The sequence below is a fragment of the Hylobates moloch genome, unplaced genomic scaffold, assembly GCF_009828535.3.
Source record: "Hylobates moloch isolate HMO894 unplaced genomic scaffold, HMol_V3 SCAFFOLD_8, whole genome shotgun sequence".
Lineage (NCBI taxonomy): Eukaryota > Metazoa > Chordata > Mammalia > Primates > Hylobatidae > Hylobates > Hylobates moloch.
In genome coordinates this window covers 102103831-102122500 of record NW_026652283.1, presented here as the reverse complement: position 1 = coordinate 102122500, position 18670 = coordinate 102103831, and the positions used below count along the sequence as shown (strand labels likewise).

Genomic DNA, 18670 nt, shown 5'->3' with positions numbered 1-18670 from the left:
ATCTATGTGCCCTGTAACCATCCTCCACCCAGAGGAATGCATAGGCTATATTTCCAGCTCTCAAAGGCTCCTTGTGCCCCTTCTCAGGCACTCACTCTCCTATAATTCCACATCTAAGTAACTGTTCTTCTGAATTCTATCACCATCAATCTCACCCACTCTTTGAATGATTGCTAGAAACACTCAGAGCTCTGAGATTCCACTGGATTAGACTTCTGGGGAGTCTTCAAACAGTAAACCCTCAGCACAAGACCTTGTACTGAGACAGGGACCTTTCAGAGTCAGCAGAAATGGCACTTTGAGGAGGAGCTCCTATGTCCTTGTTTTCACACCATCTGTGAAGAAATATCTTCTGTATTCTTCAGGAGAAAATAGTAGACAGCATGGAAAGCCTGCCTTCTCCCACTTCCCCACTCCCTCTATCCCTCTCCTGCAGTCTGCTGTTTCCCCTCAGAGTCCCCCTGTCTCCTGCTGGCCCACACCACACCTCTCTGCTCCCTTTCTGTGGGCTGCTCTAGGGCACCCAAATTGACCAATAGCACTCAGACTGCACTGTAGCTCCAGTTGTCCCAAAGGCCAGGTGCCCCCAGGCAGGGCACAAACTGCATGACTGCTCAAGGTGGCCCTGCCAAAAAGCATTGATGCATTGCTGCTCCTGCTTGCATGTGAAAATCCTAGACAGGGCAGCATCCTTCAGTCTTCTCTTTGGAGCTCAAGAAGCATGGGGAAGGTACTCTCTTGCACCTGGTGAGACAAGTGTGTGCACTGTAGATTTCCCCTTATGCAGGGTGCCCTGGGATCTAGAAAATTCTAGAAAGCATGATTCTGGCCACAGATCAAGCTGCATCCCCTAATCCAGCTTCCCTCATAATAAAGCTAATGTTTTGTCTCCTTATCTCTGACGTCTGTGTTTATCTCTTGCTGGGTTCAGAACACAGAAGACAAAGAAACATTTGTTGTATCATTCATCTGCAAGTCCATCACTGGGACCAAGAAGTTTCTGGCATCCACGTGGATTTCACTTTACATTTTTGTAAACTTCTAAATTGTGCCTACTTAACACTATTACACTAATCTATAATAGTGAATAATAATACAACACAATAAATTATAACATATCAAATAATAAAACATAAATACCTGCTTGAAGTGAGAAAGTATTTTCTTGTATTTCCCTAGGGCTCAAGTCTTCTGATAAATGAAGCTGCTGGATTCGGCCTGCAGCATTTGCACTGGACAGGCTTCCAATGGAGGAGCAATCAGAAACAAAATTTCTGTCTCTGAAAAAGAAAAGTTAATGCACAGACCATTTATCAATTTCCCTTCACCATCAGTCCTTTCTGTGTCACATTTAAGAAATCTTTGCCTCCCTCAGGTCACGAAGGCATCATTATTGTTTCACTTTCCAATCCACCTGGAACTGATTTTTGTGTATAGTGTGTGGTAAGAATCATTTTTTTATGGTTACTGATTTCTCACTATTTATTGAAAAGTGTCCTCTCCCCACTGCTCTATATGGCCACCTATGTTTTTGAATTTTCTGTTTTCCTGGAGTTGATTCACCTGAATACATCTCAGTCTTGATTATTCTCAGTTTTCTTTTTCCATGAACTTTCAATCTTCCTTTATTTTGAGAAAGTTCTCTTCTATCGTATCTTGGAAATGTTTGGCCCTTTTCATTTTACTCTGTACTTCAGGGATCTCAATTATCCACATGTTGAAAACCTATCTTCTTCTACTGGGCATATCTTTCATTTTCTAATTTCTTTTATTCATTGGTCTTTTTCTTCTGCATTATATGTAATTTTTTTCAAGCTTACCCTACATTTTACTATTTCCATTTTTTTTCTGGTGATCTAGCTAATTTATTGGTTCTGTAGGTGTTATTCAATCCTTGTTTTCTTTCCTAGCTCTGCAATCTTCTTGCCTTTTTGTGTCCAAAAATTTGTTTCATCTTTAATCTCATTTCATAAATTCATGCTCTGCTTAATGTCTTTGATGAAATAAAGCATTCGCTTTTCTGTTTACTCAGTACACTTTCTTCCATAATAGGTTCTTCATCTGTCTTTTGCCTGCTTTGTTCCCCTTTGTTTTACATAGTTACCATTTTTTTCCATGTATTTATTTTTTATAGCAGCAACTCTACCTGGATTTCTCTGTGCCTAAATGTAACGTGGATGGAGTTTCCTTGACTTCCCTCTCATGTCATCTGGGTCCACTAGTGTCCTCCCTGAAATGAGCATGGGGAAGGTAATGGAGCTAGGCCTAGGGACAGTCACAGGTGGCGATCTTATCTGTCGACATTATTCTCTTCAAACTCAAATTGTAGGGATCTCTTCACCTGATCAAGAGAGCCCTTTGGGAGCTGCCTTTGAGTTTGGGATGGCAGGTGAACAGGCATGAGCAAGTTTCCCGGAAACTGCCCTGAAAACAGTGCTGTTCATACTCCAGCCACAAGACAGCCTGGAAACCTCTACCCCTAGTGCCAGCTGCAGTCAGCCCAGGGTCAGGCACAAGCTCTGAAAAGAAACTGTTTATCCAGCTGGGGTAATAAATTCTCCCAGAGCACCAGTACATATTTAACATAGAATAAGAGTTAAAATATGTCATTGTCCCGGGAAAAGTTTGCTAACATTGCACCATCAAAATGGACTGGAAAATGATTCTTTAGATGTGAAAGACCTCTTTTTTACCAAGGATAGTTACGACTTCAGCAAAAGAAGAGAGCTAGATTCAATTCTATATGAGAAAAAGGCAGGTTTTGTCTTTGAAATTCTGCTTAACTATTACAGAATTTCATTTTATCCTTAAGAAAATAGCTGTTCTCCAAGAGGGCAACCCACACCTATTGTAATAGGTATGATTGTCCAATAATAAAGAATAACCACCACCATGATCATCATTACTATCGTCATCCTACAAACCTAAATAAAAAATCTTTGGCAATTGTAATTATTTTGACCAAGGGCCTGGCTTATTATGTCACAGCACTAATGAATGACTTATAATTTATACTATAAACTAATAGATACTTTTATGTCACATTCATGAAGTAGATTGTCAACAGTCTATAAATTTTTTCCTTTGTTTAGGTAATGACAGATATTGTTAACAAAGCGACTGTTCATATCTCTACAGTCTATTCTTATGCTCTGAATGTTCCTTAAGATAAAATGAAGTTGGTAACACACAGTTCTGCAATATCCCTAGAAGCATAACAAATACAAAGTCATAACAATATTGATTTGACAATATCTAGTTATATGAAAATTGATAAGTCCCTCTGCTTGTATTAGAATGAGCTCTATTTATGCTGCAGATCATAAACACAATCCAGTTCAAGGAGGCATACTCATTTTTAACTTTGGTTCAGCACCCATAGAACTGAATTATACTTTATAACAATATTAGGTAATAGAATCTTCCCATGGATGGTACCACAAGATATTATTATTAAATACTTCAATCTATTTAATTCAGAAAATACAGAAGTTAGATTGCAACATACTTCTAGAGAATTTCAACTGAGAACTAAACTATCCATTCTCCATGTTCCTGACTTAGAATGTCACTGGAATTCTACTTTTAAAAGAGAGATAATGCCCACCTTAGAGGACCGTAATGAAGATTAGAGAGAAAAGTAGAGAACTGGACTAGAGTTAGTAACATGGCAACCACTTGATTAATGATATCATCTTTCAAAAACAAGGATTATACACCTGCTCCTTTCATATAGGCTTTGTTTTCTCTTTATAGATAATAATATATGTGCACACACAAACATTTTAGGAAAATATTAGTAATCATTATACTTGGAATGACAAAATGCATATACTAATTCAAGGAAAAGGTGGCAAGACAAAGGTTTTTTTTTTAGGTTACTGGATTTCCATTCAGCCTTCACTATATTTGCAGATTGATGGCCTTCTACATTCCCAGAACTGTACTGGAGGTTGGTGAGGCAAAGATAAATATATCTGGGTCCCCAAGGAATTTAAAAGATGAATGCCCCTGACATTGATCTAGAACATGCTTGTGACAAGTCTAGATGACTTTGGAAATCATGAATTACCAAAGAAACCCCAAAGCAGGAGGGAACGAGCTGACACACACCAATCTGCCATCTCGTCACAGAGTCCCCAGACTTCAACAAATAGGGCAAAGTAGGCCAAAGCTCACTTTGACTCACCCTCGTAAAATATGAAGAAGCTGTTTGATGCCTCCCCAAATGCGAATTTCCACGCTGGTCTCAGGGTCCTCACAAACCTGTACCAGAATCCAGACAACGCTCCAGAGCAGCTTCAAGTGGTCCGAGTGGAGCAGACTGAGGAGGACAGGTATCCCCTCGTAGAGCTTCACCTGCTCTTTCACCTGGGGCTCTGCACAAAGTAGGCGCAGCAACTCCGCTGTTAGTCTGAAAGGGGTACGGAGGGTGGGGTGAGAATCACAGCATCATGAGTTGATGACTTTACATTAAGACTAAAGCTATCATCGGTGCATGAAATATAACCCTAACATTTTGTAAGTCATGGGTCAATGTGCCATTTTCTGTAAGAAGCCCAATCAAAGCCAAACACTTTTAGCTTTACTAACTGTACAATCTGTGTCACAACTACTCAGCTATGCTGAGATAGCATGAAAGCAGCCATAGACAACATATAAAAATAAATTAGCATCCCTATGTTAAAATAAATCTTTATTTACAAAAATTAGCAGTGGAATAAACTTAGCCTGTAGGTCATAGTTTGCAGACCACTGTTCTAAATTATAGGCTCATTGCATCATCACTGGTCTGGTTAAAAACCTACTGACCAGCATTGGCAGGGCATGATGGTGTGTGCCTGTAATCTCAGCCACTTGGGAGGCTGAGGCAGAAGAATTGCTTGAACCCAGGAGGCAGAGGTTGCAGTGAGCCAAGGTCACTTGCCAGTGCACTCCAGCCTGGGTGACAGAGCGAGACTCTGTTTTTTTTTTTTAAAAAAAAAAAAAAAAAAAAACCTACTGACCAGCAAATAGGAATATCAAGGACAAACAATGACATCTGTATTGTGCTAAAGACTAAAATAATAATAATAATAAAAGCCTTATTCTAGTCTTCAGAAACTTACTATGTAATTGCAAAATAAGACATTCTTAGAAAATGTCAAAAACACTACAATGTAGGTAAGTTAAGGGCAAAGCACTCAGTTACTATACACTCAGTGCAAAGTGCATTAAATTGATGGTAAAGACACAAGGTTCAGCTGTGCCATGAAATATTATGATGATAAATGTTTTATAGAATCATCCTTAGTCCTCCAGTCTCATTCTCTAAACACTCCCCTCCTGGATGGTGTCATCCATTCCCATGATTTCAAACACTCTTTCTACCCTGTCATCATGATCTCAGCCCAGGCATTGCTCCTAACTTCCAGAAGTTTTAGCCGCATGGGTATTCCACAAGTACTTTCCATACTACTCCTAAACTCAAAGTCATTAGCCTCCTCCCCAGGTCTATTCTTCACCTTATATCCCCAATCTTGACTCGTGGCACCACAGTATTTTCAATCTTCCAAGCCACAAGACTGGGAGTCATCAAGACACATACTCCTCTTTTCACACTCCTCCACTGTCAATCAAGAGCGCTTAGTGTTTTCTATTTCCTGGGCAACTGCTGGGATTCTTTTGAACACAGGCAGCTAGCTAACCCCACTGCTCCTCTCATCCTTGTAATCCTTGGTCATGCTCAAGATATAAACCCCTCTTTCATCTACTTCTCCGATATTCTCATTCTCATACAGCTTTCTCATTCCTTTCCCCTGAGCTGATTATCTATGGCTCCTCTCCCTCCCAAATTTTGTGCTCTGACATTAATAATAAATGTTCCTTGATAAATAGTATTCTTTACCTTCACAAACTTTCTACACCAAACATCCTCTCCTTGTTGTAAGTGGATCTCAATGTGTGGATATAAACAAACACCCCCCACCCCACTCCCACATACACTGCTATCAAAGTGATCTTTCAAAAAACAAATTTGGTCATGCTTAAAATTTTTCCATGAGTCCCCATAATGTTCATGATAAAATTCACATCGTTATTTATCAGAGACCATCATGACCCGGATAAAGGTGTCTTGTTGCCTTATCTATAAAATATGGGAAAAATAGGGTTAATGTGCAGATCACATGAGTTAATAAGCAAAGTGCTTAGAGCAGGTCTTGGCATATAGAAAACACTGATCAAAGTTTTCTACATTTTAAATTTATCATTAACTATCTGCTCTAGTTCTCTGGCACTTTCGTTCTTATGCTCCTGCTGTGCCCAACCATCACATTCCTCTAACACACCCAATTTCATGCCTCCATGTCCAAGCACATACTGTTTTTATGTTGTCTCTCTCTCTCTGCCTAGATATCTCCTCTTTCCTCCAGGAAACTTTGCATGACTCCACATTCTAATTGGGAAGTCTCTGCTCCATGCTCCCAGAGTACCCTGTGCATCTGTCTACTGTATCAGTTATAGCACTGTCTGACCCTCTTCTACACTACATATTTATAACTTATTCGTCTTTGGTTTTCAACACCTGGTACCAAGCTTGGAACCTTGTTTGTTCAGATCACCAAGTCAATAAGTATTATCTATATTTAATGCTCTTTTATGAGAGTTTTGAAGAAGAATCCAAAAGGATTTACTATGAGTTAAGCATCAGGGCTTCGTTGCTGGAGACTTCTTTTTATCTATTTTGCCTCTTTAGAAAATTACTCAACTAAATATCAAATGATGTAGATTGCAACTCTATTTAAGTACAATCTAATAACTATCTGGATAGTTATTAGAACAATATGCAGTTCAAGTAAAAATGAATCCATTTTATTCTAGATTTTATTTTGAGTTATTATAGCAGGTGATCACAAAACAAGTCAGTTGCTATCTTATTTTACTTGCCTTAATGCAAATGGATTTTAGCAATGTAATCATTTATTATAATATACAATTTGAAATTACTAAAAATAGAGCCACTGCAGAGTTTCTTTCCCTAAAAAGGCAGGATATAAATAAATGCAATAAACAAAACATTAAAAATGATATCAGAAAAATTTATTTCATCAGCTTCTATGCCCAGATCTAGACATAATGCAGGACTAAAGATAAATGGATATACTTCTTTGCTCTATTTTCTTTATATAAACTTAAACAGAAAATAAATGCCAAGCTGACTCATTATATTCAGTTACAATGTAAATAACATGACGTAATAAAAATAATAAGTGTTTCTGTCAAATAAAGGCACTGCATTGTCTTTTTCTACTGTTAGCAATCCTACCTTTTAGAAAGCAAGTCATATTCATGTAAAATCATCAACAGATTTTCTACAATGTGGAGTTCACTTATCTTCTCCCTACATTCTGGACTATAAATTGAAAGATATTAGCAATTACTAAAAGCATATTTTGCTACATCCATGTACTAGTCCTTTTTCAAACTGGTATAAAGAACTGCCCGAGACTGGGCGATTTACAAAGGAAAGAGGTTTAATTGACTCACAGTTCAGCATGGCTAGGAAGGCCTCAGGAAACTTACGGTCATGGTGGAAGATAAAGGGGAAGCAAGGCACCTTCTTCACAAGGCAGCAGGAAGGATAAGTGCCGAGAGAAGGGGGAGAGCCCCTTATAAAACCATCAGATCTCATGAGAACTCACTATCATGAGAACAGCATGGAGGAAATGGCCCCATGATTCAATTACCTCCACCTGGTCTCTCCCTTGACATGAGGGAATTATGGGGATTATAGGGATTACAATTCAAGATGAGATTTGGGTGGGGACACAAAGCCTAACCATATACATTTATTTATTTAATATCCTAGCTCCAATATTATCTTTGGAGAAGACATGAAAAAACAAGAGGAATCATATGTCACTCACAGAAAAGCAATGGTCCACTTATTGTCATAAAAACATTTAAAATAATCATGACATTTATAAGAGGAAAGAACTTCTTGAAAATTTTTCAAAGCCCACAAATATTTGAAAATGTTCTGTATGCTAAAATTCACAGGTAAGAATGAATTAAGACGGTCAGAAAGATTCAACTGCCAAAGAAATATTATGGTAATTTTGAAATTAGAAGTAACTGAGGCTTAGATGAAAAGACTAAAGATTTCCAGTCAGGAAATAAAAAGAAAATTTTAAACTGCAATTTGCCTTTCCAGTTTAAATTTTTAAATAATGCTTTCTATCCAAGATTCTCTTCAACATGTTATTTCACACCTATTTATCAAGAAATTGTATTAAGTAGTTGACAAAGTAACTGATTATTTTGCATCCTTACTACCTAAATTGCTATAGTAGCAGAACTGGAAAGTATATTAGAATACACTACTTACCTTTCTGCTAAACTAGCCAGAGCCAGAAGGGAACCCAATAGAACATTAGTATCTCGGGCACCAAGTAAATTTACTAATGTCTGAAAAATGAAGTAAAATAAAGTTTAATTATATAAGTACTACAAGCTTCTTTTTTCAACATTAACATTAATTTATTTTCCATTACCAGCTGCTTGAATGGCAAAATGTTTCCCTCTCAAGATCATACAGGCTTAACTGTTTTTGTTTTTTTGTTTTGCTTAGTAGTTTATAATGTATGTGTATATACAATTAAGCACAAACTATATATAATGTTAAAGCTGCTCTCTCTTATGTTTTTTCTTAATGTTATCTACTGAAATTTTTCATGGCATTAAATATATCTTTATAAACGCTTTTTGTCAATATAATCAAGTTGTTTATTTTACTATGGCTTTACCCATAGAATAGTGAAAAAATATTATGCCCTATCAAGCCTTATGCAGTTTCTTTTTTATTTTTTGCAGTCAATGTAAAAGTTTATTCTTAAAAAGAGTTTTATTAAACATTCAAAATATCCAGTTCTTTATAGATGGCAGGAGTCCATCTCTCCTTACTTTGGAACTCTTGAGAGTAACCTCTTGTAGCCATTCCTTGCCCAGGACAGGAAGCAAAAGGCATCAAGCTACAAGACCAGCCTGGTCCTCATACTTCCCTCTATTTCCATGTGCCCAAGTATTCTCTGCCCCTTCTGATCCCACCCTGGGAAGAACCAGGAAGATTAATGACATAAATTACAATAGTGGTAGTGATCAGCCATTGAGAACTCACTTTGACCCAGGCATTGTGCTAGGCACTTTCCAAATTATGAAACTATTTTTCAACAAAATATTGAAACCTTCGTTCTTTTGCCAAACTAAAAAAGATATGAATACTATCAAGCATTCCATTTGCCTCTCAGATTTCTAATTGATGTTGAAAGTGCATCATTGATGCTCCCAAGCATCATCTTAACTAACATGACTTAGCTGGAAATCTGTATCTTGTCAGTGGCTTTCCCTGAATTCTCATTAAGGGAAATTTTCTTATTTGGAAAATTCTCTACATTTTCAGAATGCGGAGTGCCCCTGAAAAGTGCCTCCCAAAATGTCCCAGGTCAGAGCTGCAACCTGCGCAACAACTGCTAAGGTAATTTTTATGTTTCCAGTATATGGATTTTTTGCCTTTATGATTTCATTTTATCTTAATGAAGTTATCATTATCTTTATTTGTCTGATCCTTTCCTCTTTTTCTTCTCTGTCTTCTAATGTTTCCCAAACTTCAATCATTTTATATCATTTTCACAATTTTTGCCATATTCAATTAACATCTTTAATGTTAACTCAAAAAAAAATTTTCCAATTGTAAGCGATAATATCTGTGAAATAGATGGCTACTGAAACAAAAAACGTTGACCTGTGTATCACCTAGAATCATCCTCTAGACCATGAGCGGCATGTGTTAACACATTTTAGGCAATCTTGCTCCCATATACACTAGAAAGTGGCTTCCCGGGATATGAAACTCAACAGGTTACTGAAACTTAGCTCCACATGGCTACAGTCTAAACAGTTTTGCTATAAATATAGTCTGTTTTGACTTACAATGGCAATCATATATGGTTCAAACTAATATAGCTCCATATGCCATATGGAATTTATATGTATACATATGTACATTTTGTTTATTTTTGTTGGCTTATTTATAAATGCACACCTAGGGTGAGTTTATACATAGCTGGGGCTTTTCAAATAACATTTAAGTAATAAACCTAGTTGGTATTAAATGGCATAGAAAAAAAAGAAAAGAGTTCCAGAAAACTTGTATTTATTATATCTCTATTAACTTGTAACGCTGGTAAAGAATATAAAAGGGTTGACAAAGATCCACAATCTTAGGCCAGGCTGGCAGGTTTGTGGATTCTAATTACACATGACTTAACCGCAAAGGCTCTGAACTTCCCTAATGTGAACTATTGCCATAGGGAGCTGAAGCATTAACTCTTTCAGGGGCCACTCACCTTGTGGGCTCCGCTTGTGGTGACCCATTCTCTTTGATCTTTGACTGCAGCAAGTTTTTGAAAAATATCTATGAAGGAAAGAAAGAACGCAAAGACACATCCAGAGATTAAAGGGGAAGTACTTCTAGGTGCACAGATCTGCAGTACATATGGGCAGGCAGACAAAGGGCAAACGGAACACAGCACAAAAGGAACAACAGATGCAGAAGCAGCGTGGCTACTTTTTCACCCCAAGAATTACTCCTCAAGCTCCACTGGTATTTATTTTGTAATATTATTATAATAATGAAATATAAAAATACCAAAAAAGGCAAGCCTCTCTTTCCACTTGAAGTTCCTTAACATCATTACCAGTTCAAAGTGAGGCCTATTCTTCAAAGGTCCTCTCTGTGAAGATTTCAACTTAGAAAGAAGAGAGGGAAGGCCAGCAAATGAGAAGAACCTGCACGTTTCCTCAGCTGAGGAAAATAGTCATCCTCAAAGAGACTTCCTAGTGCCCAGGGCTTGCCATAAACTCTTCTCTCCCCAGATCTGAGAATCACTGTGCTGCTCCACAAGCAGATATGAAGAGCCAGTCCAGTCACACAAAGAAAACGGACTGGCATCCCACACGGCAGGATGTCTGTGGCTCACCAAAGCTGGAGTGCAGGACAGCAGGGCTGGGAAGAGCCTCCAACAGGAGAAGATTCAGTGACTAAGGAATACCTCACACTCACAGCCCAACGTTTTCACATTCACAGCATCAGATAAGCTTTGTTGTTATTTTTCTTTTTCATGCTCTGGATGTTTCAGATTCTATGAGGTAGGTAATCATGATTAACCCAATTTTATAGAAAAAAAAACTGGATAATCTCTGACATTTTAACAGAAATAAAAAGAGGCAAAAATAGATTTTACCAAAATTTGCTTTTATGGCAGCCTGTCTTGCATTAAATAAATTGTGCTTTTCAAGGTAAGGGTTGTAATCTAAACATCTTCCTTCTGGCTGTGTTGCCACTGAATATAACAATTGGCCTGGATGCTCAACACTTGAGCTGTGTATGCGAACATTAATAAATATTTAAAGTATCCTTGTTTCCTGCTGCAAACACCATACTGCTTTTTCCAGCAAGTCCACAAAATTGGCTGTGTCCTCGCAACAACACTTACATGTCATGTTGACCAGCTTGTCCACAGTGTGCTGCTCTTCTCCATAGCCGAGGTACTCATTGGCTACAATCTCCATATACTGCATGAAGGACCAAACCAACAAGCCAGTCAGGAGGACACCGAAAGCACACAAGGAAGCAAGGAACAAGATGCTGCAGTTCTTAAAATAAACTGTAGGTGGCACAACAGATTCATCAAATAATACTCTCGTGCTCCTTCTGTAACTGTTACCACTCAAGTGCAAAAGGTGGCTGGGTTTCTAGATTCTTTGGCTTCTCTTGCATGCTATGAAGTTGAGGGAAAGACCATCTCAAGACTGACTCTATAAACTCTCGAAAGTCTCAAAATTACTCTTAACTAAATAAGTTTGTGGTGTTATTTAGTATCCAAATACAAGATACATATAATATATAGCATATAGAATGTTTATTCTTCAATGTTATCTTTTTAGGAGAATTTTTATAATACATTGTATACATTTTACTGATGTTATATTTTATAATCTCTGAATATATGTCTAACCAGCATACATGCAGTTAGCAATAATCAGAATAAAATGGGTACTGAGTAGTCTGATAATTCTCACTGTGGATAATTGATTATAATAAACAGGTTCAGGGAAACAGGTAATTTCTAATATTATAATGGAAGTTAAAATGGATAAGAAGATGCTTTGTAACATAATCTTATGAAATATTATGTTATTAAATGAGGTAAACCTCTAGTCAATTTAAAAAGTTTCCTGAAAACAAAAAATAAACATGAATCAATTTTCTAAGAATATAATAAAGTAGATTTAATGTTAAATTGCCACAAACTTAATTTTCCATTAATTATTCAGACTGAGTTTGCAGGGCCACATGTTTATTATGAAAATCATTCTTTCTGTAAACATTATACAGGTTTTAGGAGACTAGCCTGTTCCAACTCAAAAACATGATCAGAAATTTTGTTTTATTCCAGCCTGGCCAACATGGTGTAACCCTGTCTCTACTAAAAATACAAACAAAAATGATAAGGGCATGGTGGCGCATGCCTGTAATCCCAGCTACTTGGGAGGCTGAGGCACAAGAATCACTGAACCCGGGAGGCAGAGGTTGCAGTGAGCTGACATCACACAACCGCACTTCAGCCTGGGTGACAGAGTGAGATCCTATCTCAAAAAAGAAAGAAAGAAAGAAAGAAATTTTGTTTTATTGTATTAATAAATGCAAGCCTCTGAGTTGCTCAGTATATATACTCACTTGCTTACCCTCCCTCAGTAGTTAGCAAAGCAGAAAAATAAATAAGGTCAAGATAATTCCTTTCTTTGTCATCTATTTATTAGTATTTTAGTGAGCACAGTAATCGTTTTCTTGTTTGAAAATGTTTTGAACATCTTCATAATCAGTTTATTATCTTGCCAGGCCCAGTGGCACACACCTGTAATCCCAGCTACTCAGGAGGCTGAAGCAGGAGGATTGCTTGGGCCCAGCATTTTGAGACCAGCCTAGGCAACATAGTAAGATACCGTCTCAAATATATATACATATATATACATATTTATTTTCCTCCTGCCATATGGTATATACAATGCTAAGGGCTTGAGCTTTCCAGCCATCGCCCCTTTTGTTGTTGTGAGGCAGAGTTTCGCTCTGTTGCCCAGGCTGGAGTGCAATGGTGCAACTTCAGCTCATTGCAACCTCTGCCCCCAGGTTCAAGCGATTCTCTGCCTCAGCCTCCCGAGTAGCTGGGATTATAGGCACCTGGCACCATGTCTGGCTAATTTTTGTATTTTTAAGAGACGGGGTTTCACCATGTTGACCAGGCTGGTCTCAAACTCCTGACCTCAGGTGATCCACCCACCTCAGCCTCCCAAAGTGCTAGGATTACAGGCGTGAGCCACCACACCCCGCTGCCTATTTCTTATTATTACTAGCTAAAGACATGTGACCTTTTATAGCACTCTCTTATTTGATCAGGATGAGTAAAGTGAGCCCAATTAGCCAGAACAAAATGTCGTGGGTTCCTCCCTGCTCTATGAGTATGATGCCTCACATTCACGCTTAACGCTGTCTGTCCCTCTCTGGGGCAGACAGCATAACATAGGAAAGCCACCTTCTGTCACATATCCTTTTAATTCTTGCTCAGAGCAGGCACAAAATGAAAAGGCAAGACCAGCCACCACAAAAGGAATCTTACCTGAGCTAGGTTTTCAATCCCACCTAAGCTATGGAGTATTTCCTAATAAAATAAAAGCAACAAAACACATGTAAATGATGAGGGTAGAGGGAGAAGTATATTTTACATGCAATTTCTTTACTAAGTTGTCATATTTATAATTATTTTGTGAAGGTCTACATTCTAATATAAATATGGAAAACTTATGGTATGTCATTCATACTACCTTTAAAATAAACTATTAATAAATATGAAAGTTGGGTTGAGATTAAGAGAATGAATCTGTGCTCAGAACCGCAGCCTGCCCCCTCCTTCTTACCTCCTCCTGTGTCATCATAAAATGTTTGAGTTGAGAAGAGCCATTAGACACCATTTCATTCAGTATTCTCATGTTACAGATGAGGAAAACCAAGACACAGAAAGAAAACCACTTTGCATAACTGACGAAGCTGGATGAGTTCGTCACCAAACTCCAAGAACCCTCAACTAGGTCTCTGCCTAGTGTCCATGAACCAGCAGCACCCGCATTACCTGGGAGCTGAACAGAAATGCAGAATCCTGCACCCACCCCAGACCTGCTCAATCACACTCAGTTTCAACAAGATCTCCAGGTCATACGCACGTACAGTACAGTTTGAGAAGCATTGCTCTAGGACAGAAGGAGCTTCTCAAAATTATTAGATGAATGATCTTATTAGACCCATGCTCTAAATAAATGTAAAGATAATTTTTGACAATGTCTCCTGATACAGGACTTTAAATTGTGAAATGGAGCAGCCTAGAGATCTACTAATAATAAGTGCTCTTAGGTTAGCCACATTGTCATTTATCTATAGACAAATATTCTCAGGTGGATTTAACCTGATTAATTACATCTGTATTGACATCTCTCTCCTTACTTAACATGCACACAAGGAAGTTATTTGAAACATAAACAAGAGCCATAATTTCACTTCTGGGAAGTGCACAAGCATGAGTACGTGAGCATGGGAGAGAACAGTCTAGTTCTGCCATGAAGCCAGTGAGTGGGCAGACTGGGAAAAGGCACAGGGGCCTTTTTCTCTCGAGGCCTCCTGGGTCAAGGTTTTCATACTCTGTATAAAGTGAACTTGGAAATACTGAACACACTTACATCTAAATTAAATTTTCAAATAACATTTAGAACTCAATTAAAAATAGTTCTATGACTACCTACTAATTTGAAGCCTCATCAATGCTATTCACTCTAGAAAAGCTATAATTAAAGAGCACGAGAATATTGTACATATGATCTCTATTTATGGTAGGAGGTGTCGTACACATAAAAATTAAAATAACATTTAAAACCAGTTATATTTATTCAACAAACATTTTTTCCATTCCACCTATGTAAAATCCTTGAGTTAGGCTCTGGAGACACAAATATGTAGATGGCAGGGGTGTGCTTTGCTGAGCTGTAAGCAAGCATAAGGTGGGTATACAAACAACTAGAACTTAAGACAGAACAAGATAACTGTTAAAAGTAAATTATACATGCAGTGTTATGAGGGGCCAAAATAGAGACACCTCATTCCTCCTGAGAAGACTAAGAGATACCTCATGTGGGTGGTGGTCTCTAAATGGGGACTGGAAGGATGGATGGATTTGCTGAGTAAAGATCGGAAAGAGATGAAAATAAAGGAGATTCCAGCAAAGAGAACAGGAGGCTCAAAGGTGAATAGAAACTGTGCAGACAAAACATCAAGACATGCTGTAATTCCGAGAGAAGCAGTTCCATAACTCCATGAAGGGTATTATTGGGAAAAAATGTCAGAAACTTAGGGTGGATTCACACTGTGGGAGGACTTAGATGTGAGCCTGAATCTGAATGTTTTCATGCAGACCATGATACCCAATGAAAACATGTGAGCAACGGACTGGCCAGAATTAGCTGTGGGGACTTCCTTCTAGTCATAAAATGAACCGGAGATGGGGAGGGTATCAACTGGGAGCTCAGGTGGGGGTCAGTGACAGCAGGAATAAGAATGGAGAGAAAGGGGTAGTATTTGAAGCGATATGATCAACTGAACATGAAGAAAGACTGGAAGAAAAGAAGCAAAGTCAAAGACATCAGTCTATTTTAGTGGGAGTGGCTGGGAACAATGTCATAATGAACTAACACAGGGAAAAAGAAAGGAATAGGCTGAGATAGAGGAGAGGACTCTATTTTGGACATACTGCAGTGCTGATGGGAGGCCCAGGTGAAAAAAAATACAACAGGCCACAGAAAATGAGGTGAGGGCAAAAGATTAAAACCTGGGAGTCGTTCACATGAAGGAGATTCATCTGAAGCTTGGGAGTGGGAAGACACCAAGGAAGAGAATAATGTTTAAATGGTCATGGTAATGTTATTTTTAAATGTTTGCCATGACAATAAATTTATTCAATAATTTTGATGATATGGGACTAACTCAATGTTTCCTAAACCATGTCCTGGAAACAGTCATTTTATTTTGTGCAGTGGATGGAATTAGGCATTCTACCAAAAAAAAAAAAAAGAGAGAGACAGAGAGAAAGAGAGAGTTTTATTGTCCAATCAGCTTGGGAAATGTAAGGTAAAACAGATTTAACAAATTCTCTATCTCAAGACTCTTTGGAGCTGCTGTACACTATAAGTCTCTAAAAGAAGAACTAGTGTGCAGCTTTTTCTAAACATCCCTAACCAAAGCACACTTCATTTCCAAGGACACGTATTACTCCTGTGGAATAAAGTTTGAGAAGTGCTGCTATAAAGTAGAAGAATGAGAAAGACGGTTACTCCCTCTTAGAGAATTTTGTCATTATGTTATGTACTCAAGAATTTAACCTTCGTTTATGAAATGAACACTTTCCCTCCGTGCTCCCATGGAAAGTGGAGCAAGGCCAGGAGATTGTTCACAGACCCTGGTCTTCCTTGCATTTCCTTTCCTTATACCAACAGGACTGTACAAACCCGAGAGTGTAAACTAAAGAAAACCATGACTACAAGGTATGTATACACATGGGCTTAACACTTCTAGTTACTGACCTGAAAAGCAAATATGACTGCAAGCTTAGATTACAGCAATGCGCCCTGTGTGCCCTTTTAGCCCTCAGCATCTTTCCCTTGTCACAGGCCAGAGGGCCATAAAACTGGTTTCTATATTTCTGAGTCTAATGACTTGGAGAAAGTCCCCTAGTTAATCTGAACTTCAGTTCAATCTGTAAAGTGTGAACAATGTCCTTCCTAAGCTTACCCCTGAATTGTTCCTTTTTAAAAAAAAATAGAGTCAATAATATAATACTGGTAAAAAGTATGTTTTTAAAAATGGAGCACATTTTGCCAATATATTTTTATTACAGCCAAAACTGTCATTTCCATTTGGGTGCTCTCATCCTAAGCCTACGTGGCAACTAAATCAATGAATGCTGAACACACTGCATAACCATTAACACTGAATTACTGACATGACCATTTACTCCTCTATTCAAATCATCAGTGGCTCCATAAAGTTTATTCTTTTTTGTTTGTTTGTTTTTGTTTTTGTTTTTGAGATGGAGTCTCTCTCTGTCGCCCAGGCTGGAGTGCAGTGGTATGATCTTGGCTCACTGCAAGCTCCGCCTCCCGGCTTCACGTCATACTCCTGCCTCTGCCTCCCGAGTAGCTGGGACTACAGGCGCCTGCCACCACGTCTGGCTAATTTTTTCTATTTTTTAGTAGAGAAGGGGTTTCACTGTGTTAGCCAGGATGGTCTCAATCTCCTGACCTTGTGATCCACCCACCTCGGCCTCCCAAAGTGCTGGGATTACAGGCATGAGCCACTGCGCCCGGCCAAAGTTTATTCTTTGGTTATGATTTTAATGCCCCTCTGTGGACTGGCCTTTACCTATCTTTCTAGGTTTGGAACAGTAACCACTCTTCTAAAAGGCTTGGTATACTTGATTTGTAGGAGGATGAGAAAAAAGGAAATACAAGAGATACTTCTAAAGTTTTCTACCCTAAGTCTGACAAAATATGGTGCCATTAAAAGAATCAGGAATTGATTCCAAAAGTTCAAGGATGAGGGGAAGAATTGAAGAGCTCCATTATAAAGTTATTGAGTATAATATGCTACAACTGCTGTTCTCAAAGTTTTGGTCTCAAACCCCTTTACACTCTTAAAAATTACTGAGAACCTCAAAGAGCTTTTGTTTATATGGGTTAGAATGTATCTGTTTATATTTATTGCATTAGAAATTAAAAGTGAGAAATTTTTAAAACACAAGAATACACAAGTACACGTTCCATCAGCTGCCAGGGCCATGATGTCATGAGATGTTGTGTAGCTTACAGAAAATTCCACTGCACACATGTAAGAGAGTGAAAAGACAAATAACATCATTTCGAATAATTTAGCATCATGTTGAAGATAGCTTTGATCTTATGGAACCCCTGAAAGGGTTTTGGAGACCTGTAAACAGTACATGGGCCCACACTTTGAGAACCATTATGCTACTGTGTCATCGAGGTGGTTGTCTAGCATGTCTCTGGAAACTTGGGACTTAAAGGGGAAAGTTTGAGGCTGAAGATATGAACTTGTCAACAAACAACAACAAAAAGATAGTTGAAGCCAAGAGCTTGGAAGACATGGGAGAAGACAATAAAGAAAAAAAAAACTTTGGGGAAGGTTATTTAGGAAGACAAGGTTAAGAATAGGAACGTGTAAATAATACCCAAAAAATGCTGAATAAATGCTAGAGGTTCTCAGGATCAGTATAGGCAAAGAGAAAATGTGAAAGTGTGTCTCCTGCTAAAAACAGGTTGGGGAACATAAGGGCTGAGAGAAGACTACTCAATCCCACTATTTTTTATTATTGTTTCTAACATAATTGCAATTCAGGATCTTTTAAGGTTTTCTCTTTATCTTTGATAAGCAATGTGCTATGGCTTCACTATAATGAATCCAGGTGAACATTTATCTTTATCCTGCTTGGGACTCCAGCTGTAACTGAAATCTCAA

General features: G+C 38.2%; 1 protein-coding gene across 11 annotated transcripts in view; it reads right to left on the bottom strand.

Moving 5' to 3' along the window:
- Positions 1-18670, bottom strand: part of NEK10 (NIMA related kinase 10) — a 248764-nt gene that overhangs the window by 179427 nt on the left and 50667 nt on the right. For all 11 annotated transcript variants that reach the window (XM_058442270.1, XM_032162265.2, XM_058442269.1 and 8 more), the window contains exons 7-13: positions 13716-13757; positions 11535-11613; positions 10386-10453; positions 8369-8448; positions 7307-7393; positions 4190-4414; positions 1141-1280 (exon numbers count right to left, since the gene is read on the bottom strand). In XM_058442270.1, the coding sequence (XP_058298253.1) occupies positions 1141-1280; positions 4190-4414; positions 7307-7393; positions 8369-8448; positions 10386-10453; positions 11535-11613; positions 13716-13757 (721 nt within the window). The remainder of the gene's footprint in view (positions 1-1140; positions 1281-4189; positions 4415-7306; positions 7394-8368; positions 8449-10385; positions 10454-11534; positions 11614-13715; positions 13758-18670) is intronic.